General features: G+C 58.8%; 2 protein-coding genes across 3 annotated transcripts; one reads left to right on the forward strand and one right to left on the reverse strand.

Moving 5' to 3' along the window:
• The first annotated feature begins 27 nt into the window (after positions 1 to 27).
• FREY1 (Frey regulator of sperm-oocyte fusion 1) lies at positions 28 to 3,008 on the forward strand. Its single transcript, XM_011724225.3, has 3 exons — positions 28 to 2,429; positions 2,637 to 2,710; positions 2,870 to 3,008. The coding sequence occupies exons 1-3, from the start codon at positions 2,329 to 2,331 to the stop codon at positions 2,989 to 2,991; spliced, it is 297 nt and encodes a 98-aa protein (XP_011722527.1). The 5' UTR covers positions 28 to 2,328; the 3' UTR covers positions 2,992 to 3,008.
• A 90-nt stretch (positions 3,009 to 3,098) lies between these two features.
• Positions 3,099 to 23,897, reverse strand: LOC105471651 (mitogen-activated protein kinase 8 interacting protein 1). Of its 2 annotated transcripts, none has more exons than XM_011724226.2 (12): positions 23,617 to 23,897; positions 11,346 to 11,451; positions 9,083 to 9,400; positions 7,476 to 7,557; positions 6,377 to 7,189; positions 6,120 to 6,195; positions 5,400 to 5,572; positions 4,997 to 5,106; positions 4,721 to 4,837; positions 4,514 to 4,584; positions 4,306 to 4,404; positions 3,099 to 3,907 (listed from the first exon to the last, which is right to left on the reverse strand). In XM_011724226.2, exons 1-12 carry the CDS (start codon positions 23,715 to 23,717, stop codon positions 3,835 to 3,837), a joined length of 2,139 nt encoding a protein of 712 aa, XP_011722528.1. In that variant the 5' UTR covers positions 23,718 to 23,897; the 3' UTR covers positions 3,099 to 3,834. The 2 variants fall into 2 exon arrangements, with proteins under 2 accessions (XP_011722528.1, XP_011722529.1); XM_011724227.2 differs by lacking the exon at positions 23,617 to 23,897 and adding an exon at positions 12,580 to 12,940.
• Positions 23,898 to 24,189: the final 292 nt, after the last annotated feature.

Below are 24,189 nucleotides of genomic sequence, written 5' to 3' on the forward strand. Positions count from 1 at the left end.
GCCAGGGCCAGTTCAGGGGGTATGAGCGGGGGTTCCCCACACTCGCCCTACAGGCTCCAGAGGTCGGGTCCACTTGGAGCCATGTAAGCTGCTATGGGGGAGGGCCTGGACAGGGTGGGCTGCAGGCTGCTCTTCTCCCTGACCTTAGCCTGTCCTCAGCCACTGGCCCTGTGAAGAGCCAGCCTCTCCTGCTAGAGTTTCAAACCCACAGAGAGGGCTCCATCTGCACCTGGGTCCTCCATGCCTCAGCTCCTCCCAGACACGCTGCTTTCCTCAGGGCCCTCTGAGGAGCGCCCCCCAGGCCCTCACCCACAGGGGCTGCCTGGGCTCCCATGGTCTCCAGCTTAGTGGAACAGGCGTTTCTGGGCACATGCCCAGCCATCAGAAACCAGCAGTGAAGCACGGACCCCTGTCCTCCGCCTCTCACCAACAGAGGAGACAGGCACGTGGATGCAGGTGCCACACTGGGGGCTTGGGAGGAGGTGGCATGTCTAGAGTGGGGTCTAGCGTGGGGGTGGCCCGGTAGTGGCGACTGCCTGCCTGCGGTGGTGACAGAGGTGAAGGGTTTCATCAGGCTCCATTGGCGAAGCGTTGACTCAGGCAGGCTTGAAGCCGGTAGAACTGTCCAGTTTTTCGATAGGCAGCCTGCAAGGGGCGGCTGTGTGCCCGGGGTCACCGCTGTGTGTAGCCTTGGGAGGTGGGAGCTGAAGGCTGGAGGGGAATGTCAGGGCCAAACTGAACACAGCATCACATACCCAGGGAAGAAACTTGGACCTGGTCTGTGGTAGGCAGGGAGGGGCCTGTGTTGTAAAAATTCCAGCAGCCTGGTGGAGGATGCTTTGGCGGGCAGAGGTGGAAGAATGGGGGCCGTGACATTGGAGGCAGTGGTCTGTAGCAGTGGGAGGGGCAACGGCAGTGGCAGCAGAGAGAGGGAGATTGGGGTAACCCCAGCTAGTGTTGGGGACTGGCGTGGAGGAGGAAGATGGTGTCTAGGAGATGAGGAGCAGAAAGGACGAGGGACTTTGGGGTTAGGCAGAGTGGACAGAATTCCAGGTTCCTGGCAGAGCGAGCCTTGGTGTGCACAGGATGCTGAGGCAGGCTCGTGGAGACGTGTTGTCTCCAGGACTTACAAAGGGAGGTGGCCACTGGGAAGTGAGTGCAGGGACAACATGCAGGGGGTGACTGGGCTGAAGGAACCCCAAGAACTTGTCAGCCTTGGGTTCTCAGGACCAGGAGCATGAATGAGGCCACTGGAGGAGCCAGGGTTGGAAGCAAGGGACTTCTCTCCCTGGGGCCCTCGGCCGTCAGAGGAGCGCGGCTAGGCCAGCCAGCAGGTTGGCCGTCTCAAGCAACTGGATTACCAAAGCTCCAGAGCCCTGGGCTCACCTCTCAGGTTCTGATACTACAGATCTGGGGTGGGGCCAGGAACTTTGTTTTGAAGGCTTGCTGTGGTTCTGGTGAGCCAGGTTCGCACTGCAGGTATAAGTGGACTGAGCCTGGCTGCTGAGTGGAGAACCAGGAGCCAGCCAGAGGCCTTCTGGTGGCACCTGCAGCTGAGCTCAGGCCTGCGAGGGGAAGATGTCCAGTGCAGGGCCGAGCTGCACGTGCTCACTGGGCGCCTACCAGGGGTCCAGGGCTGCAGATTCCAGTGAACAAAGCTGTCCCTGCCCTCCTGAAGCCTGCATTTGAGGGGCAGGTCCAGAGCTCTGCCACCACGTCTGGAAGCCATCCATCTAGCCTCAGGCCGCTCTAAGCTGCAGGCAGCCGAGAGAGAGAGAGAGGTCCTGAGCCGGGGACATGGGGAGCCTGGACACTCCCTCTCACGTAGACCCTGAGATGGGCAGAGCTGAAAGACCCACTCTGGGCTCCTCAGCTGGCAGGACCTGCCCGTACCTCCTGCTATGCTAGCGGGAGTTGGGGAGGCTGTTTGAATGGCTGGGGCTCTGGGTGGTGAGGAGCCCCTGCCCTCTTCGGAGGGCCTGTGTCTGTAGGGTGTGTTATGGACTACATCACAGATGACGAAACTCCGGCACACAGAGATGAAGTGACTTGTCCGGCTACCAAGAGGCAAGGTCAGGACCTCAGCTGAGATCTGACTGTACAGTGTGTGCCCTGATTCCCTGGGCAGCGACACTAGAACAAGATCAGGTTTGGCACCTATTAGCCAACAGCATCAATAAGAACAAAAGCCTCAGGGTGGAGGTTGCTGGCCCTGCAGGTGCTGACGCAAGCCTGGAATGAAGGCCCTTTGTGAGGTGGCCCTGGGAACTGGCAACAGGTTCCATCCTGCCAGGAGAGGGACGACAGGAGCTGGGACCTGTGTAGGAGATGGTTCTCGCCATGCTGGGGGCTCTGCACCCCCGGGCTGGGCTCAGCCTCTTCCTCCACCTTATCCTGGCAGTGGCACTGCTTCACTCCCAGCCTCTGAGGTGACTCCTGGGGCACGGAGGGGCAGGGCACTCGGGCTGGATGGCAGAGGTGCTGCCCCTCCCCTCTCTGGAGTGGGGCTGGCTGGCCCTGGTACCCTGGGTGTTGGAGGGCTTGCCAAGTGCCCCCACACTGGGCCATCCCCCCATTCACAAGGAGGTGGCGGTGGCTTTCTGGGCCAGGGCCGAGCACCCCAACCTCTCCCACAGGTCTCAGCAGTCTGTTCCTGAGGCATTTTCCGCACCCCTGGAACTCTCACAGCCACTCTCCGGCCTGGTGGATGGTAGTATCTCTCTCATCCCCTGCCCCTGCCCCTCCCTGACAGTGGAGACTCCCCTAAGGGGTGCCCCAAGTCCAGCCTTCAGGGGCTTGTCATCCCAAACCACATCTGTTCAAGGGTGCCAGCTGCCCCTCCCACCCATGCCCTCCTTTCTCTCTCTAGACTATGGCATTCTCCCCAAGCACCCGTGGCCGCGAGGGCCTCGACCCCTCCTGTCCCGGGCCCAGCAGCGCAAGCGGGATGGGCCCGACCTTGCTGAGTATTACTACGACGCACACCTATGACCCAAGGCCCCCATAAAGATACTACACATGACAAAGGCTTGGCTTTCCTGGGCTGGGAGTGAGATGGGGACAGGAGGGGTCCATACAGATACATCCACTGCAGTCCAGACAGGAAATGGCACTTTAATAGTTGGGGCCAGGGTGACAGGACCAAGATGGGGCTGGCCTGTGTCAGTCAGGAAGCCTCCCTCCTGCTGGGACAGGGCCTTGCGGCAGCTCCTCCTCCCCACTGAGGTCCTAGGCCTGCCACAGGCCAGCATGCCGGTGAGGTCAGTGGCAGGAGCCACCCAAAGTCCCGCAAATGACGGAGCTGAGAACGGGGTCTTCACCTCCACGTGTTGCCATTTCCTCACTGGAAAGTCCTTGGGAGGTGGCTGGGCTCAGCCTGAGCTCACGGCTTTTTGGTGGGGGTTGGGGCAGGGGCAGGGTGGGCACTTGCAGGTGGCACAGGCTTCATCAAGGCAGGACACGGGCTTCATCAAGGCAGGAGCCAGAGCGCCCGAGCCCTGGCAGGGGAGGTAAGGCCCAGGATGGGGCAGGGCCGTGTGCTCCTGGAACGGACATCCTTCTCTGCCAGAGGCCTGCCCCCCAAGCCCTGCCCCTCCCAATCCCCAGGCAGCCCACTCTGCCCTCCATAGATGAATCTAATCCCATATATTACAATAAACCGCATTTGCTTCTCCCCATTGCCCCACCCTCCCCTACCCTGGGCCAGCAGCCCCCACTTCCTCATCCCCTGGTGGTAGCAGGTGCCCCTCCTCAAGCAGTGCCACATCCTGTCAGCAGCCAGCTGTCCTGGCACTGGCCTGAGGGCCGGGGGATGCAGAGGGCGGGGCTGCACGGCTACTCCAGGTAGATATCTTCTGTGGGGCAGGTGTACTCCACAAACTGCTTGTAGAACTGCTGGAATGCTCTCCTAGAAGCCAGGGGACACACAGATGGCTCAGACCGCCACTGGCAAGGGAGGAATGGGATCCCGACCCAGGGTTTTCCCACCGGAGCCTTGGGGCCTGAATGCGGCTCTGGTTCCTCTGGCCGGGGCCACTTGGCTCTGTTCTCTACAGAATTGCCATTGCATTTCCCAGTAAGATGTCAGCTGAAGACGTGGCTCAGCAGCTACCAAGCCTGGAAGCCACTCCTCAGGCTCGCCCTGCCCTGCCACCCCCCCTCCAGGCCACTGCACTGGGGTCTGGAGATGGTTCTCCAGAGCTGCGGGGGAAACCAAGGGGCAAAGCTGAGCGCCAGGAAGCAGCCCTAGGGCCTGGGATGAGGTGTGCTCCCTCGGGCTGGGTGCTCAGCAGGATGCACACGTACCCCACGGACTCTGCCAGGGCTTTGGTGGAGTCTTCAGACACAAAGACATGGCAGGCAAACCGGTGGTCGGCGGGGTGCTTGGTGATGAACCCAAAGTACCTGCAGGGACAGGTCTGTCTGTGCTGGGACAGGGGCTCGGCCCACACCCAACCACCTGAAGGCTGCAGACCACCCGTGCCTCCTCCACTGCCATCCCACCCCCACTTACTTGTTGTTCTTTGGATGATATCCACAGAAAGAGATGTTTTTTAACTGGAAAAAGTGGCTACATTTATTCCCCTACAGGAGGGAGAAAAGAAGCAAGAGGGCGGTCACCTGGCCTGCAATGAGGGTGAGAGGAGACGGCCTCTTCACTCCAAGTCTTGGGGGAAAGCTGGGGGCCATGGAAGGAAGGGGCTGGGTTGGGAGGAGTCACCTTGGCCTCCTGGGAGTCATCGGCCTTGACGCCTATCTTCACGCCCCGCACGCTGATCTCCAGGACGCAGCTGGAGGGTGGGTTAAAGTGCACGGTGAGCCGGCGGGTGGTGGCAATCTATAGGTGACACACGGAGCCACGTCAGCTGCTGTCTGTTCCTCTGCTGATCCCTCCTGTCCCAGGGCCTGAGCCCTGAGGCCTTTACTGCCTCTAGACACCTGTATTCCTCTGCCCCAGGGAGCATCCAAGGGAGGAGAAGGGAGAGGGCTCAGGTACCTTTTGCATAGCGGCACAGAGGACGTCATTGCCCTTGTGATAGGGAACCTGGACTGAGCCCAGGAACTTCACCCGGAACTGGTCCACCCAGTCACTGTTTTTGGCCAGGGCTGGAAAGCAAGTGTGAATTGAGGAGGGGCAGAAACAGCAGGAGGGAGCTGAGCAGCCAAGCGAAGGAGGGCGGGTGAGGCACAGGGAATGGCAGAGCCCACACAGGCTGCCACAATCCCTGGCTGCCCAACTTGGCCGGGCCTCACTTTGCTCAATCGTGAAAAGGACCTAAAATCACCTCCACTCAGCCCCCCACCTGTCTGGCTAAGATCTGGAGTACACGTTCACCCAGCAGCAAGTCGGGGCAGACAGATGTGGTGGCTGGGGGCACAGGCCAGGCAGGGAACGCTACCTGCCATGTGCTCGGGCTCCTTGGTGACCTCGATGGCGTAATAGGCAGGAAAGACGCCCCGGGCACCGGTGCGCATGTTGTAGGCCTCGTACCAGTAGTCTTCAGCCTGGAGCTCCACTAGCAGAGGGTCATCCACTTCCAGCTCAAGTTCGTCTTCGTGTCGAGGCACAAACCTGTCCCCAGCAAGGACAGGTGAGAAATTCGGCACCAGGGCCTGTCCGGCCAGGCCTACTCTGCGGTCTGGGAGCCACAGCAGCATCGTCATTTCAGTAAACATTTGCAAAAGCATCCTGTGTGCCTGTGGCAGTGCTAACCCCAGGGGAGAGCAAGGTCAAGCAAACATGCGTCTGCCATTGAGGAAACACAGGCCAAGGGAGGGTGCGGGCAGGGACCCTCTAAAATGGAGAGGCTGTGGGAAGCGCAGGCTTTTGTCTAGAGAAGGGTCAGGTGGGGTGTGGGCAGGCATTCTCTTGGTCACCCTCCTGGGTGCCCTGCCCCCGACCAGACTAGGTGCGCAGTCCTGGGATCCCTCACCGTAGCCATCCTCTTTGTCACCATACTCTGAGTCCCTAGAGAGTGGACACTGTCCTCCCAGGGCTGAGTGGATCAACGAATGCTGATGGCAGGGGTTAGGCTGAGGTCATGTAGGGGTGACAAATGGAGGGTGGTGTGTGGCCCAAACTGCTGCGTGGCCAGGCCCAGCCAGCCCATGGCTCTCACCTGAATATGGCCCGGTGGGTCTGCTCCTGCTCCTCCCCATTGATGATGCAGGAGAACAGCCCGAAGGACTCGGCACCTGCAGGTGAGGGGGTGTGGCTGGATGGGAGGTTGCAGCTCTGATCCAGGTTTAGCGGGGCAGGTAGAAGCCTCAGTCCTAACCAGATGGGGCCTGGGGTCGCCTCCCAGAACACTTCGCATTTTGGCTCTGTCCCGCTAGGGAACCCCCACCCCCCAACTGCTTCCCCTTGCTGACTCACTGGAGGAGCGGGAGCGGCCACTCATGAAGACGTTCAGGAACTTCTTGGAGAAATGGACGTCGGGTTCGTCAGGCGTGGAATCCTCGGAGAGGCAGGCAGGGGGCTGGGGCCGGGGGGCCTCCTCATATTCCTCTCCGATGGCCGACTCATAGGGCGAGGAGACAGAGGCACAGTTGTCATAGACGGTGGCCGAGTCACTCTCGTCACTGTAGTCTCCGAAGCACGGCCGCAGGCTCACCAGCTCCAGCTGTGCGTGCTCATCCACCACCAGCGTGTACTTGACCGAGTCGTAGGACAGGGCGCTGGTGTCCGAGCTCAGAGACGCCCGTGGAGGTGGCGGCGGCTCCCCCAGGCTCCCCCGCCACCCTCCGCCTGGGGGCTCAGCCCGCTCTGGGGACGACAGGCAGTCGAAGCCCTCCTCCTCTTCACTGATGGAGGGATGTGGCCGCCCTGCCGTGGAGGGGTAGGCAGCAGGGTCTGGATCGGAGCTGACCGACATCCGGCTCTCAGTGGGCGGCAGGAAGGCGGAGGTGGGCTCTGCAGGGTCTGGGGGCCTCTGCACTGGGGTCAGGTAGATCTCCTCAGTGGCCTCTAGTCGCACATCGGCCTGGTAGTGGATTCGGTCTCGATGCGAGTGGCCCCGACCCCCAGGCGGGGCAGCAGGGGGACCCCCCGGAGGTGCCATCTGGGTGGCTGTGCTGCGGCGGCAAGGGCTGTCGGTGGAGGTGCCCCGGTCTGTGGTGGGGGCGGGGCTGCTCTGGGGGGGCAGCTCATCGCTCAGGCAGATGTGTTCATGTGGCGGCGTCTGCTCCCCTGGAGAGCAGGCAGGTCATGAAGGCAGGGGCTCTGTCCCAACTCCCAGCTGCCTGCACCCGCCACTCTCAGCTTGGTGACACAGAAACCAAGACAAAGCCTCTCTGGGGCCAGTCAACTCACTCACGCTACCACTGATCTCACCCCCTGGATGGGCTTGTGCAGGGATGTGGGTGGACCCGTTTACCTCTACTCAGCCCTTTGGAGACTGCAGGGTTTGCTCTCTGCAGTGGGGACTGAGTCAGGGCAGGCGGAGGTCCAGGTAAGGAAAAGGGCCCTGACTTACCTGTCTTCAGGGGTGAGGATGATCGAGACACCCGATCCTGCCAACTGTGCTTTTTGCCCAGAGAATTATTATTCAGTGTGTCCTGTGCGGGGAACAAAAGGCTCTTGTGATGGAAGTGGTCAACAGTGCCCGGCACAGGGAGGCCCCGGCCCTGCCCCCTCAGGCCATCCCTAGGGCCATTTGCTGTGTTCACCCCGCCTCCACTGTCAAAGGCCTCACTCCCAACTCTCCTCTGGAGCAGGCAGGAAGGGTGGCAAGTCACAGCCAGGCTTGCTGGCTCCGGATGGCCTTCCGCCTTGCTCAGGGAAGCTGGTCAACCCTCAGGGAGATGCTCTTATCACCCTTAACAAAGGTGGTGATGGTCAATGTGTGTGGTGGCAAGAGGGGTAGGAGGTGGGGGAGAAGAGAAGCAGGAGCTCTCTGGAGACACAGTCAGATACCCAGTCCCAGACACTGAGGGTTACTTGGAAAATGCTCAAATCCAGCCCAAGTCAGAGACAGGTGATTCTCTGCTCTGGAGCTTGGGAAGTTATGGCCTAGAAGGGGTGGGAACCTTCTGGTAGAGCCTGGAAAAAGCACAAGGAAGGGTCTCCCCAGCAGCTGGCCTGGGGGACAGGGATGAATCATCCCAGTGACAAATCCATAACAGAGTTTTCCTGCACCCCGCACCACAGTGGCACGTGACTGAGGACTGACAGATGCAGTTGTCAGCAGCCCTCCTTCCTGGGTATCCCGGGCTGCCCATTCTACATTCTCAGCCCCGGGACCCCTCCCCACAATGCCCACACAGGGCTCCCTCCACTCCACGGAGATTCCCTCCCCTGGGAGCTCTCTCCCAAGCCCTCACGTTCCTGAGCCAGGCTGCCAAAAGCCATTCACAGGATCCTGGGAAAGGGACCAAGCCTTTCCCTGCAGCCCCAGCAGCCCCACCTCCCAGGAGCTCCTTCCCTGCACTGCTCCTGATGAGCCTGGAAGACAAAGGGCCACAGCCGGCTCCCCCAACCCTATTCAACTCTCCTTGGCATCCAGCCACCCTCCCAGGGGCCCTAGGCCCCCAACTTAGCCAAGCAGCTCCATCCCCCATTCCTCTCCCCTGCCTTCCGGGAATCCCCAGCTGCCCAGATCTCAAACGGCCTGTGGCCCCTGAGCTCCCCATCCCCACCTCGCCACAATCTCCCATGGCCTCCCCGACGATGACCACTTCGGATGCCCTTTTCTCCAGGCCCTGCTCCTACCCCGCTTTCATCAGGAACCCCATACCCTAAAGGAGAAACCCTGCCACAGCCTGCGGTCCCACACTCCAAACCCTTCGAACCCCTCAGAGCGTCATTCTCTTAATTCCCTACTCCTCTACAAACCCCAGTCCTTTCCTCCTTCAATCCCGCCTCAAGGCTCCAAGCCCGGCCAGCTGGACTTAGCCCTCTTCCTAAGGATGGTTCTGCCCGCTGCTCGGATCCCACCCCCGGGAGCAAGCCACTGCGGCCTCTATGCAGGCGCTGTCCCCAGACACTGGACCCGTGGGTGTCCCCTTCCGCTGCAGCCCCTCTGCGCTCCCCCTCACATCTCCGCGGCGGCCCAGGGCGCCGCCCCCCGCGTTGGCACCTCACCTGAGACCGCGGCACCTGCGGGAAGAGGTTGAGCGTGGTGGGCCGCTTGGGCCGGTACGTGTCCCCGCTGCCCGGGCCCTGGCCCTGGCCTTGGCTCTGGCCCTGGCCGCGGGACGCCGGCTCCTGGCCGGACTCGGCCTTGGGCGGTCCCGCTCCCGACGTCGTCCTCCTCGCGCGCTCCTCGTCGTCGTCCTCCTCGTCGTCCTCGGCCCCGGGAGTGTCCCCCGCCGCGTCGATCAGGTCCATCTGCAGCATCTCGGCCTGCAACCGGCTCCCCGCGCCGCCGCCGCCCGCAGAGAGCAGCCCGGCGCACGGGGGCTGCGTGGCGCACGGAGGGGCGTCAGGGGGCGGGGCCGGGGCGGGGCCGAGGCCGCTTGCACCGCCCCCCTCCCGGGCGAGTCCATTCTGCTGCGCGAAGGGGTCACGAGGCGAGCGGAGCAGGGGCCGCTGGAGACTGGGGCGCTCTCGCCCGCCGGCCGCTAGGAAGCGCGAGGCCGCCGCCTCCCGGCTCCATTCGTGCCTCTGACTGCCTGCACCTCCCCACAGTCCCCACCCCGGACTCCTTGCGCCCTCCCGTTCCCCTGGCAACGGCCGGTGACCTCACTGGGGTTGTAAGCCGAGCCCAGAGTGAAGTCGCCGCTGTTGCTATGGGGACTCAGTGGTCGCCAAGGAGTTCGGGGGGGGGCGGCGGCAAGGGATGGGGGCGGGGGAAATAGTATTTGAAGGCGACTTGAGGAAAACGGGAAAAACTGAGGCTCAGCCAGGCAAGGAACGGCGGAGACCTGAAAGGGATGGGAAGGGGACGCCGAGGGGGAGGGGCGAGCGGGGCCCCCGAACCAAGGCGGTGGAAGCCCCGTCCTAAGCCAGCCGGCCCAGGCCCCTCCAGCCCGAGATCGGCCCTCCACGAGTCTGCCTTGAAGATGCAGAGCCCCATCCTAGCTCCAGTTCTGCCGCCAACTCCCTGGCACCTTGGACAGATCCCCTGACCCTTCAGGCCCCTCATCAGTTGAGGGGGGACAACACTACTGCCTCCCAACCTCCAAGAGAGCTGAGTACTCACTGGAACGTGTGTGAAGCCCGCTGGAGCTTGTCTGAGGCCCCTCAGGGGCACACCTCTGGCCAGTAGTGCCTGGGGGCCCTGCCTAGCTGGGGGGCAACCCTCTCCAAGGCTCTGCTAGTGCAGCTGGGGGAGAGGGCAGGGTGAGAGTCCAGAACAGGTGCCTGACCTTTGAGAAGCTAAGTCAGGGCCCTGAGACCATTCCCCAAATCTAGAGGCCTCTGCCTCTTCCTGGCCTGGCCGGAGAGTGGAAGGTTGGGGTACTGGGGACTAGGGGGTTATCCACACCCCTTGGTTTCCTCTTGCCTGGCAGAGCTTACTGAGTCTATGGGGGTAGCAGGAGGTCAACACAGAGACAGGCACCCCCTCCCCAAGGCATAATGCATGCTCCTATGGTAACCACTCTCCTGACACCATATCTGGCTACCTGCCCTCTTGGGGGCTCAGAGGAGCTCTGGGCTCTAAAACCAACCCCTGTGCTCTGTCCTCCATTTCCTGGCTAGCCAGCCCCTTCTTCCTGTTCTGAAAAGACATAGTTGGGATCCCCATCTGACCGCAGCTCCCCAGGTGCTGGGGACCTCCTGGCAGCATTCAGATCTTTAGGGACAGGAGACAGTCATCTTCCCTAGGACAAAGCCAAGGGCCCAAACCAGCAGCAATGCTGAGCAAACTCCTCAGTGGGGGCCTTTAGGACTAGGGGCCAGAGACGGTCTGGGAGGCCATGCAGTGCCATCTGTCTGGTGTATAGCAGCCAGCAGCCACAGGAGTTATTCCAGGAGTGCCTTGGCTGTTTCTTCCTGCCTCAAAGCACTGCAGATTCTACCAGACTCCACCCTGTCTGCCTCAGGCCCTTTCCAGGGCTGCTCCCAAAAGGATTTAGGGTAGCCCTGAGTCTCCCTTAAGTCTGGTCCTAATTGTGAATGCCCTAGGTCTCAAGACTTCCTACCTCTCTCATCTTGTGGGCAGCTGAAGGAGCTACTTCCTGCCTTAGTCCCCGACAGCGGTAATAATAATAATAATAATAAATAAAATTCTGATTGTACACCCAAGACATGCCAAGCAGTATACCTATGTTTCTTGCACATCATTTCATTTCATGAGGGTGCCAGCACAGACCTGAAACCCTTTATCGATATGGGGATGCCCTTACCCCGTCCCTAGTCTTCCTGCCACCCCACTCAGGAGCTCCTGGGAGCTCACCCTTACCCGTAAGGACAGGGTGTCTCTGCACTGCAAGCTGATGCCACACTCATCAGTGATCTCCGAGAGGTCCTCATCCTCAAACTCCTCCAGGCTGATGTCGTGGGTGAGCCTGGTGGGGACAGGAAGCCAAAGTTACAACTCAGGGGCACTGCTATGCCCGCTCACATCTCCCTGTTACCTCTTTCAGGGGGCAGCCTCTTGAAGGCCGAACACAGCCCCCAGAGGACAGGATTTGGGGTCCATCTGTGTCAATGCAGGGGGTAGTCAGCAGGCAGGGAAAGAGCATGGGGCTCGGGCCAAAAGGCAATCCTCCTAGGGTGGCAGCGGAAGAGGCGGCTCTGGGTTACTCCAGCTCCTCCCTGGGAGTTGTCATTCTGTTGCCAACCAGCAGGCAGTGCTTAGAAGGCCTAACTGGTCAGAGCCTCCTCCCAGGGTCAAGGCAGGTGCCAAGGCCAGTTCACCATGGAGAATCCATGGAGTTGAGAAGAGCAGCAAGCCTGGAGTAGGAGAGCTCCCAGTGCAATCTCTGCAGTAGCAAGACCCGAGGTGCTGGCAGCAGCCTCAAAGGAGGGCCCCACGCCCCAGCTCAGGAAGACTCATGCCCCTTGAGCCCAGGGAACAAGCGAAGGAAAATCTGGTGTGGGTAGTTTCAGCCTATTCCAGAAAGGACTATAGCCTCATGCTGTGCACTTGGTGGTCTCATCTCTTCAACCACAAAATCTTCTCCTTTTCCATCGTAAGGACCCTGAACAGGAGGCTGCACACATGGGGTCAGGAAAAGCCCCAGGTGGAATCAGAGGTGTTATAAGCTCAGGAGACAGCTCAGAGCACCGGGGCACTACAACACTAACCAGCTTCACCAGAACCCCCCTCTCCCTAGGCCAGCCCTGAGTCCCCACCTCAGAATGCAGAGCTGGGCCAGCCACTGCAAGGCAGCCTGTCTCTTGCTCACCTCTAGTCCTGGGCACTCTGCCTGGCTTGCTGGAGGGTAGAACACTTGGGAAGTTGGGAAGAATGTATGAGGCTTTTCCCAGATAAGTCCAAGAAATTGAGGCACAGAGCAAGGGAAACCCACGAGTCCAAGGTCACCCAGAAGAGATGGTGGCTTAGCCCCCAGGGGAACCTAGGAGGCCTAGACTCCCTGCCGCTCGCCTCAATCAGACCAAATAGAGACCCTGAGCTCAATGGAGCTCACCCCAGCTTGGTCTCCACCCCTGCCAGCCCCGGTAGCCCCTACCAGCGCTCCCATTGATCCTCCAACCAGCTGTCATTGTCTGGGCTCGAATCCATCTTCAGTACCAGCTGCATGGAGAGCCCTGCCCGGCAGGGGGGCTGCGGGGCCCCAGGGCTGCCCTCTCATGCCCGGAAGGGTGCGGAGGCCAGGGCTCAGGGCAGGGCTGGGGGCCTCTGGCCTCCACCGCCTGGGCCTGTCTTTCTGCGTCCTGCCCGCTGCAGAAGCCTGGGGAGCTCATTAAAAATAGATAGGCCAGGAGAGGAGGCTGCAGCTGCCGACCCGGGTCCCAGCCCCAGCTCTTCCCAACGCAGCCCTCAGCTGCAGGCAGCTTCCTCCCAGCTGGCCGTTGCGCTGCTGTCTGCTGTCGCTGTGGCCGCCTCCCTCACGGGATCAGGTTACTTCAATCAATGCCACTGGCTCCACCTGCCCTTCCAATGCCCCTGTCGGGGACTGAGGTGGCCCCCCTCCCTGGCCCAGGCTTGTAAGTAGATGGCAGAAATCTAGGATGTTTCCCCCCAAAAGCCAGCCCTTGATTGGCTTTAAAGGGCCAGTGCCCCAGTCAGGGTGCCAGGTGGGAGATGAGGGGGCGCTTCCCAAACACCTCAAGAATGAACACTCCGTTCGCACTGCCATAGGCTCAGCCCTCCGACCTCATCTGGGAGGCTTCTGTGGGCCCAGGATGCATCCAGACTGGATTTGATCTGGGCTGCCTCCTCCTGCAGCCAGGGCTCAAAGCCTTCAGGACCCAGGAAGGCAGGGCCTATGGATGCAGGAGGCGCCAGAGCCACAGCTAAGGGCGGGCCAGTGTTTGGGCCCTTAGAGCAGAGCTGGAAGGGCTGCTGGGTGGTAACGAGCTTCCTGTCCCTTTGGAGTGACATAAACAGAACCTGGAGGCCCCTGGAGGGCACTGCACAGAGGGGTGGGGGATGGGGGCTGGATGGACAAGGTGCCCTGTAGGGTCACTTCTGACTTGCAGCCCAAGGGTGGTGGTTCCCCGGGCCATGGGGAGGGTGTGGCCGGCCAGCTGGGGTGGAACTGGGGAGGAGGGCCTGGCCCAGAAGCCAGAGCAGCCCTCCTGCATCCGTCCAGGACACGGTGGCATCTCTAGCTCAGGGACAGTAACCCAGTGGCCGACACCAAGTAAGTGTTCAATTCACACTGGCTGCCCAGATGGTCACCGAGAAGGCCAGTGGTGCAAAGGGGAGGCCCTGGGACTCAGATGGCATGGGAGAGCTGCAGGACTGCTGACCCAGAGGTGGCCTCAAATGCCCCTGCTCTGTCAGTGACCTCTGCACTTTTTTTTTTTTTTTTTTTTTTTTGAGACAGAGTTTCACTCTGTCACCCAGGCTGGAGAGCAATGGCATGATCTTGGCTCACCACAACCTCTGCCACCTGGGTTCAAGTGATTCTCCTGCCTCAGCCTCCTGAGTAGCTGATATTACAGGTGTGCACCACCACGCTCAGCTAATTTTTATATTTTTAGTAGAGACGGGGTTTCACCATGTTGGCCAGGCTGGTCTTGAACTCCTGACCTCAGGTGATCTGCCTGCCTCAGCTTCCTAAAGTGCTGGGACTGCAGGCATGAGCCAAGGCGCCCGGCCCCCCTGCACATATCTGTGTCTCCTCACACGTGGTTCCTCTTCCTCATTGCCAAGCCCTAGTCCAGCCTCTGCCCTCCCAGATGTCCCCACTGGCCTGTCTGCCTCAGTCTCCCCATGCCTGCACCATCCCACTTCACCTGCCACTATCAGACAATCAGACAAAACTGCCAGAAATGCCATCATCCCTCCCGCCCCACTTGGAACCCTCAAGGCTCTCCGCTAGCAGCAGGCTCCTGTGCCTGCAGACAAGGCCTCCGGCTCCACGCGTAGTCCGCGTGGGCCCTGTGTCAAAACCAGTGCTCAGATGGAGCACATGGCAGACTCTCAAAGCATGCTTGCTGGAAGAGTGCTCAGTTAAGCCCATTCCTCCAGGAAGCCCTCCCAGCCCTTGCATGCGGCTGATGTCACCATCTGCCTGGATGTATAGTAGTGTGTGCAGCAGACAGGGCCAGCCCTCCCTCAGAAACACCCACTTCCCCAACCCTGGTTGCTCCAAAGGTGGCTGGGGCCTGTACACAGCACCCTGACTGATGACCCTATACTGTACCCAGCAGGTGATCAAGACCCCTTCCTCCCCTTGCTCCTGGAGGGCAGAGCTGGCGAGTTCATCCTGCACACACTGGGTGCTCAGCATGAGCCTGCTAGATGTCTGTCAAAGGACAGCCTCCGCCTCCACCTGCTCCTCTCGAACTGCAGGCTGGAGCAGGGCCTGCGGGGTCTGGCTTAGACCTGGGTTAGAGGCTTCTCAGTTCATTTCCACACCTTCAACATCACCTGATATTCCCACTTCCTTGGACAATAGGTCTGGGTGAGGCAAGGACAGCAGCATCTTCTGGTACAGCTGAGGGCAGTGGGCTTTAACTGGGCAATGCTGGAAAGAATACTGGGCTGGGGGTCAGAGAACCCATGGCTGATCCCTGGCCCTACTGGGGTGGGTTAAGGGGGATGATTTGTCTAACTTTTTGGGTGCCTCTCATAAGTAAGGCAGGATGGAAGAATGATCACCGTATCAGGCTTGGAAGCGGGAGGCCTGAAATAAATCCTGACTCTTTCACGTTGAAGCTGCCCCATCCTGGCCCCAACATTTATGCCATGCATCTCTCTTAATCCTCATTGCAACAACCTTGGGAGAGGGTTCATTCCATTTTTCCCATTTTACAGATGAGGAACACTAAGGCTTAGACATAAGGTGCCTTATGCCTCAGTTTCCCACATACAGGATGAAGCCACCAATCCCTGCCCACCCACCTCAGAGGGCTGGTGAGGGTTAGCAGAATGGAGTTTGTGTGAGTAGGAGGTCACTACCCAGGATCCAGGGGGACTGATTGGTCAAAGAGTCCCCTCTGCAAGTCACCCCCCATCCAAGACTCTGCCCTTTCCTCTTTTCCAGGCACCAGATATTCTGGCCTCCCAGCCAAAACCCTGGGGGGTTCCTTTATGGAGAGAAGGCTAAACAGATGCTTGGTCCCTGAAGGCTCATGGAAGGTCAATGTGGGGGAGGAAGGAGGGAAAGGAGGAGGGAGGAAAGGATGGAGGGGAGAAGGAAGGGGAAAAGAGGACGGTTTCCTCCTGTCCTGCTTGATCCACCCTGCTCATGGCAGCCTTAGCACCAGCAGGCCTCCAAACTGAATCCTACAGCCCTCCACAGGCCGGCCTCCCTCACCTCTGGGTCTGGAAGTTTCAGCAGCCTCCTGTAGAAGCAGCCCCTGCCCACCCTTCAGACCTGCTTGTCTATCCTGGGTGCTGTGATCCTTCAGACGTCATCCATATTAACGTTTGGTGGCTCTGAGCCATGAGTTTGGTCTCTGGAGACCACCCTGACCTTTCTACGTGAGGCCCCTGTTCCTGCATTCACCTGATTCCTCCTACCCTGCTGCCTCAGTCCTTGCTTTTGGCCCTGCCGGCTCCTCACAGTTCTGGCCATGCCAGCCCCTGCTCCCACCCCACCCTGAACTGTGCTTTCCTAAATGGCCCTGAACAAACATGCCTTTTGTGTTCTGATGTTGGTTTCCGGCCTTTTTCCCCTGCCTTGCTGGGTCGCATTTCTACCGACCGCAGTCCTGCCCTTTCTGATGGACTATTTCAGCTCAGTAGTAGGCTGAGTTAGAAGTGTATGTAAAGTAAGGGTTAAGTGGTAAAGTGCTGAGGCTTTAGCTGAGCAAGGCCGAATCTGAGCCAGGCATTGGCTGTTTGGATGCCATTCTTTGGCCTTTGCATTCCTGGCTGCACTGTGGTGAGGTAAGGATGCCAACTGATTGACCTTGGGTCCTGGCCACAATGCCCCACAGGCCTCTCTTGTGACAGAGGGCCCGTGTGGTCCAGGGGTCCAGCCTGCCTCTCTGCAGCCCTCTAAGTGCTGAGAACGAAGCTGGCTCCCAATGAGTTATCAAGACACCTGTTGACTGGCTGCTCAACCCTATGTGGGTTCCCCATTTCCCTCTGGTTCCTCTACCAGCCACTCTCCACCAGGCAATGACAGCAAAGCTGACCCTGAAATACAAATCTGGTCTGGTCCCTCTTCCCCAGCTCAGAGCCCTTTAATAGCTTCTTCAGGTCCTTAGGGGAAGGGCCCCAAATTCTCATCTGTGGCCTGAAGGCTCTGTAAAGCCTCCTTTCCCTCCAACCAGCATCATTTCCCCTCAATCCTCCCACCTCCCGCCTTTATCTCTTCCCCCAGTAACGCAGCTCCCAAAGCAGTAGCATGGTCTCCTCTGCAAGCCTTCTCTGACCTCTGGGACCAAGCCAAACCGCCCTGCTATGGGCTCTCGGAGTCCCTCCTGGCTGTGGTTCCGAATCACTGTAATTTTACCTTTGGGTTATGTGGCCCGTGGTGGCCTCCCCTTGGAGTCAGTTAATCCATATGGGTGGGATCATATCTGTTTCGATCAACATGTGTGGTGCCTAATAGGTACTTAACAAATGCTGAATGAATTAACCACAGGTGTCCCGGGGCTCTCTGGATTTTTGCCTTGGAAATCTCTGTCAGTCCACTTTTCAAATCAACTTCCTGTGTTCCCACCTACACCGGAGTCTGGACTAGGATGTCAGGTCCTCCGGGAAGATGGCACTGGCTGAAATGGTGGGGTGGGGATGAGCCAGGTCCAGCATCCCTCTCAGGCCCTGTCTCTACCCGCACCACCCGGCTCTGGGTGAACATGGGGTTGGGCTGGGTTTGTTCTTTGGGTCGGAACTCCCTTCCTGACCACCTCCATACGGGGACGGCGGTCATCTCCAACGAAAACTGAATCCAACCAAAGAAATGAGCCCCGAGGGACAGCCCCACTTGGGGTATAACGTGTTTGATCTGTTTAAACATCTTCGTGACGATACGTTGCAAGAACTCTGGGATCCAGTGATTCGACTTTTGGGAAACGGCTTCGAGGAAACAATCCCACATTGTTTGGAGAAGAACCGGGACACACAGGATGTTCCTTCCTCATCATAGCAAACAACTGAAAACACCTGCGTCGCCAGCACCGGGGGCTGGTTCCACCGTCACCATCAGTGGACGGAATGTGATGCAGTCTTTTGGAATGAACATTATAAAGTCTGCGTATTAAGGTGCAAAACGGCAACAAACAGAATGAGCAAAAAGACAGAATATATGATCCACTGGTCTCCCCAGGATGAATCGCACACAGGAAGAAACACTCACATGGACACTGAGTTGTGAGATGGGGTAGAATCTGGGGCGCTGTTTTCTCCTTTGCTCTCCTTCACAGACTTTCATCCTGGGCCATGCCAGCCTAGCGTGGGCTCCCTGTCTGCTGCTGGGCTGCCTGCCCTCCCCAGAGCTGTGAGTTTCCTGAGGGCGGGGCCATCATACTCACCTGGGCACTGACTCCCTACCTTCGCTCCTATCTATGCACAAAGCCCAAGACCCTGCATACCCTAGGTGCTAAATCAGTGCCTATTAAAGAGGCACTGCAAGCACCATGACAGCAGGAGCCACAAGCTCTCCACTGGCATCTCCAGTGGTGGAACAAGGCAAGGCACTCAGAGATGTGCCTGCTATTTTGGAATGAATACAAGAGTGGGGCCAGGGAACAAAGATGGCATCGTAGAATGGTTAAGAACTACGTGTAGATGGTGGCTGTGACCCAATTTGTGGGAACCATGGGGGCCCCGGGTTAGAAGTGGGTTGTGGCTCATTTCCAGCAATCCAGAGACGAACTTTGAAGCTCTGCCATCAGCGACCTGGGGTTGAAATTCTGCCCTGGCCACTGCCAGGCTGTGTGAGGCAAGTCAACATTCTCTGCCCCCACATCCAAGGTCCATCAGGGCCAGGCCAGGGCAGTCCTGGGCATGAGGCAGCTCCGGCAGCACCTCCTCATCTCCAGCAAAACATGGTTGGCTGAATAGGCCACTGGTCGGCCATCTTCCTGCCCTCTGCTCAGTCTCCCTGGAAAGTGATGTCTTCTTTGAGGCTTCAGTGGCCATCCCTCCACATTCAGACTCCCAGGGTCTTTGGCCCCAGCCCTATCCTCTCCCCTGAGCTCCAGACCCAAAACCAACTGACTGTATGAATCCTCCAATTGGGTCCTCCAATGATCCCCAGTCTCAAATTCAGCAGGTCCCCACATGATTTTCGCACGCTGCCCACCACCCCTCTGGTCTCCCACTGGACACCCCACCCACCAAGAAGCCCCAGCCTCATCCTAGACTCCTGCCTCTCCACTCCCTATTCCTCACCAAGTGGGCTAATCTGCCCCCTAACTCTTCCTCACACCCTGAACCTGTCCCTTCTTTTTACCAGCAGGATGGCTAGGCCCCCGGCCACACTCTACCCAGCAGCCAGGTGATCCTCCTAGAGCAAGCTTGCCTAACCCCTGGCCCATGGGTGCACGAGCCCCGGGATGGCTCTGAATGCGGCCCAACACAAATTCGTAAACTTTCTTGATACATTATGAGATGTTTTTGTGATTTTTTTGTTTTTGTTTCTTAGCTCATCAGATATCTTTAGTGTTAGTGTATTTTACATGTGGCCCAAGACAATTCTTCTTCTTCCAATGTGGCCCAGGGAAGCCAAAAGATTGGACGCCCCTGTCCTAGAGGATCCGTCCGACCCTGTCATTCCCTGCCTAACCCCCTGCCGGCTCCTCTGTCAGTGAAGAGGTCAGCGTCCTCACATGGCCTACAAGTTCCTGCACATCCTGCTCTCCACCCTCCCGCCAGACTGCGCACCAGGCACCCTGCCCACGGCTCTGGTCTCAGCCCTTCACTCCAGTGACACCCTTGGGTGATATTTATGCGTCTACCAGGCCTAAGCTGAAATGTCCCTGCCTCTGGGGGGCCTGTCCTGACCCGCTGAGCCTGGGTCCCTTGACCTGAGCCATCATCACACCCACCAGCCCATCTGTAAAGCCGTCTGTCCATTTGTCTGTCGTCCTTCTACACCACCACCAGCATGATGACCAGGCCCACGTCTGGGCCTTTGCAGTGTTTCCCTGGTGACCTAGGCAAAGTGCAAACGTTTGTTGAGTGATGAAGGAAGAAGCCTCTCGGTGGCCTCATCTCTCATCCCTGAGGCAGGGTGGTGGGGCAGATGGAAACCATCCAGGCAGCCATGGCCCCGCTCTGTCCCAGCTTCACCACTAATTTGCTGTGTGCTCTTGGGGGAGCACTCGCTCTGTCTTGTTTCTTCATAAGGGGAGGGAGCCGGTTGGATGACCTGGTCTCTAAGGTCTCTCTCTGATCCAAGATTCCCCTTCTACACACCACAGACAGGCCGCTCGCTCCATTCCTGCCCATGAAACCCCCTTTGTCTCTACTGTTCCTCCCATGTGAACTGTCCCTCTGTCCCTCCTCTTTGTCCCACCTACCCAGTGCCAGTGTTTCCACTGTGTAAATTTCTAAATTCTCTTTTCTAGAGTTTTCTTTATAATGAACATGTATCACTTCAATTTTGAATTTTCTTTTATTATTTTGTAAGACACAGAAGTAACCTATGCTCATGATAAAATAAGAAGTCAAATACAGGTGAACAGCCCTAATCCAAAAGCCTGAAATCTGAAATGCTCTAAAATCCTAAATGCTTGCGACCAACACAACAGCACAGGCGGTAAATTCACACCTGACTCCACGTGACAGGTGCAATCCAAACTTTGTTTCATGCACAAAATTATTTAAACTATTATATAAAATTACCTTTAGGCTATATGTGTAAGATATATAAGAAAAAAACAATTTCATGTTTAGACTTGGATTCCCACCCCCAAGCTATTTCATTATGCATATGCAAATATTCCAAAATCCAAAAGAAATTAGAAATCTGAAATGTTTCTGGTCCAAAGCATGTCAGATAAGGCATACTCAACCTGTAAAAGTATGACACTGGGCGCGGTGGCTCATGCCTGTAATCCCAGCACTTTGGGAGGCTGAGGCAGGTGGATAACCTGAGGTCAGGAGTTTGAGACCAGCCTGGCCAACATGGTGAAACTCCATCTCTACTAAAAATACAAAAATTAGCCAAGTGTGGTGGCGGGCACCTGTAATCCCAGCTACTTGGGAGGCTAAGGCAGGAGAATCGCTTGAACTCGGAATACAGAGGTTGCAGTGAGCCAAGATCATGCCGCTGCACTCCAGCCTGGGCGACAGAGCGAGACTCCATCCCAAAAAAAAAAAAAAAGGATGTAAAATACGAAGCGAAAATCCCTCGCCCCATACCACACCCAAAGGTGACCAACCACTATAACCAGCTGGCGCATTTCTATAATCAGAACAAAAATCAACACGTATTTATTTCAGCCAACACCAACAAACGAATGCTCCCACTCTTTCAGGTCAGGCCCACATGCTCACCCCTCCACACACGCTCCTCCAGTACTCCAGGGCTCTTTCTTTTTGAGGTGGCTCTGACATCAGACTGCCTACCACTTACAAGCTCTGCCACTTACCTAACCTCCCTCTGCCTCAGTTTCTTCATGCAAGTGTGGATAATAACAACGCTCTGTTGATACAGTTATTGCGAGGAGTAAATAGTCTTGCACATAGGAAGCTCTTAGAATGGTGCCTGGGTGAACTGAGTGCCTTCCAAATGTCAGCGCTTACCACTGTTATTAACTATCCTGTGCTGAGCAACAGGGATACCAAAGTTTGGGTACAGAACCCCTGTGTCTTCTGGGAGCTGACAGTGGCACCGGGGGTCAAGGCACCTGCGTGCGTGTGCACACACACAGCCCTGCCTACAGGCGGCTCTCCTCAGCCCTTAAAACACTCAACACATGTTATCTCATCTGATTCTTAGGATCATCCTGAGCAGGGGCCAGTGCTGGCATCTCAGAGGCTCAGAGGGCTTAAATGCCCAGTGTCAGGGCACACAGCTAAGAAGGGCCAGCCAGGATCCAAACCCAGGCCAGCTGGATCCATGACTCCACCAAAGAGCCACAAGAAAGCACTACCCACCCACCCAGGGTTAAGTGGAGCCCAGCCAAGCACAGTGAGAGGCGGGCCAGGAGAAAGGGCAGCGGGGGCTTCAGGAGCAGTGGGGCAGGCCAGCAGGGCCTGAGACACTGACGTTTATTATTCCCACGTGCTGGCCTTGTCTCCGCAGCCAGGCCACCATGTCCCAGAGGGCTGGCCCACGCCTCAACCTCGTGGCCTACTGCCACCCTCGTCCCATGTGCCGCAGAGCTGGCCACACATTCACTGGCTGGTGTCTGCTTCCTCAGCTCCTCTCACTAAAGCATCCATGACACCTGGGGAAGCAGGTTGAGGAGGAAAAGCTACCCGCTGGGCCAGAGGCAGGGCCGGGAGGTAGAGAGGATTGAACACGCACAGACCTGGGTCCCGGTGTGGCCTTAGCCTCTGACTATTTTGGAGTCCCCAGATGAGCCATCCTGCCTTTGTTAATCTCAATCACCTCATCTATAAAATGGGCAGACTGTTACCCTCTCTTGGGGCAGTTATGAGGGTTAAGGGAGGGGCCTTGGGAAGATGCTCTGGACAGCAGCGAGCCGTAGTGTTGTCTGCGAGTGTGGGGGCTGACACACTTGTTGAACACTGACCTGATGTGCTTTTTCTCTTTTCCAGGCAAGAATCAATATTAATGAGCCCACTTAACAGATGGCACCCAGAGAGGACAAAAACCTGCCTGAGTAATGCAGTTAGAAAGTAGTAGAGCTAGGATTTGAACCCAGGTCCCTCTAAGCCCCATGTGCTTCCACTGTAGAGGCCTCCAGGTGAGGAGGCAGTATTTGCATGGAGGCCTCATGTGCCATGCCAGGTGGAGTCTCAGACCTCAGCCTGTGAGTCTAAGGCATTATCAGAGAGCTGCAGCCCTGGAGCCTTCAGGCCCGGCCTCCTCCATCTGGCTCCCTCTGATCCTCCCGGCTCAGCTCACGGCCTCGGGGAAGGTTTCTGGGTTTGATGATGCCATTAGAGATCCCCAGGGGTCTCTGCCCACCTGAGGACCTGGGAGCCAGTGACCCCTTGCTCCCAGGAGGGGCTGGCGTCAATAGCCCAGCTGGAGCCTGGCTGGGTGGTGCCCCAGGAGAGGCGAAGGCGCCAGTTCTTGAGATGGGGAAACAATGAGGTATGTCTAAGCCTCCCTCTCTAGGCCCGGAGCAGTGACTTCGGCCTCTTCCTCCCCACCAACTAGGGATCAGAATTATGGGGGAGGTACATCTGTTCCTCCTCCACACAACACTCACCCTTCACTTCTCTGAAATGCAACGGGCCTAACACCAGATTGGGGGGTAGGGGTGGTGGAATGGGAGCTCAGGTCAGGGTTCTGGGTATTTACCCCAGCAGGGATCTCCCTCCACACCCTCGCTGGCCCTGGCTACTCCCGAGCCGACTTCCCTTCCCACAGCCAGGCCTAGGATTCCCCAGGTTGAGGCTGAGCCTTCAAGCGCCTGCCCTGAGAGACACACCTGCCCAGGTCGGTGCTGCCCAATCCAGAGGGGCCTGGCGGCCAGGCCTGGCAGGTAGGCCCATCTGGGCAGGCAGGGCTTGGGGAGGGGCCCAAGACATCCTCCTCCCAGCACCAACAACGTCGTTGCCCCAGGAAACTGCGACCCCCGCCCCTGCAGGCTGTTCCCAGCTCTATTCAGAAACCTCCGAACTGGGCACAGGCTAAGATGCAGCTTGCCTGCCCGCTCCGGGATCGCCCCAACCCCAGACCCTGCCGCAGCCCGGAGGTCGGGGAGAAGGCGGCCTCCGAGCCCCCTCCTCCAATTCCAGCGCAGACCTCCCAGCCTAGGACAAGGCATGGCGGAGGGAATAGCCTCATGAACATGCAGCGGCTACCAGTCCGGACTTGAGGCTGGCGGGGCTTCTTGGGGGGCGGGGTGGGGCTCTGTCCCGGGAAGAGACCCCATTCCCACTCTGCCCTCTCGTTCCCGGGTTCCCGAGGTTCTGGGGTGGGGGGCGGGCAGGGCAGCCCAGGCGAATCAGTCCCGGCTGAAGGGCGAGGCGCGCGGCGGCTGGGGACTCTCACCTGAAATTGGGAGGTGACGCGATGTGCAGCCCCAGGAACGGGGAGGCGGCGGGCGGGGACGCGGCCCCCCCGCCCAGGCCGCCGCTTTCTCGCTCCGCCATTCTCGGGCACAGCCCTGGCCATCCGGGCGGAGCGCGGCGCGGAGGAGGCGGCGGCTGCGAAGGAGGCGGAGGCGCGGCGAGGGGGCAGCCTCCGCCGCAGGGCTCGGGCTAGGCGGGCGCGGCGGGCGCACCTGTGTCTGGCAGGGCGCGGCACCGCACCGCGCACGGCTCGCGGGACTGGCGAGAGCGCCCCGCGCGCGCCCCCGGGCCCCGGCCGGGGTCTCGCGCGCCCCGCCCCGGCCCCGCCCCCACCCTCCAGCCCCGCCCCCGGAGATGGCGCTCTCCGCGGTGCTGAAGCCACGGCCCCTGCGGCCCTGGGCTTGGCTCAGCCCCGCCCTAAATCCGACACCGACTCTCCTCCACCCCGTGGCCGGTGTGGGCCTTATCCCTCCGGGTGGGCTTAGTGCCTGGGTATCAGATGACTAATGGCAGGACTCTGGACCCCAAGATCCAGGTTGGCTCCCCGCAGCAG

This window comes from Macaca nemestrina, chromosome 12 (genome assembly GCF_043159975.1).
Source record: "Macaca nemestrina isolate mMacNem1 chromosome 12, mMacNem.hap1, whole genome shotgun sequence".
Classification (NCBI taxonomy): domain Eukaryota; kingdom Metazoa; phylum Chordata; class Mammalia; order Primates; family Cercopithecidae; genus Macaca; species Macaca nemestrina.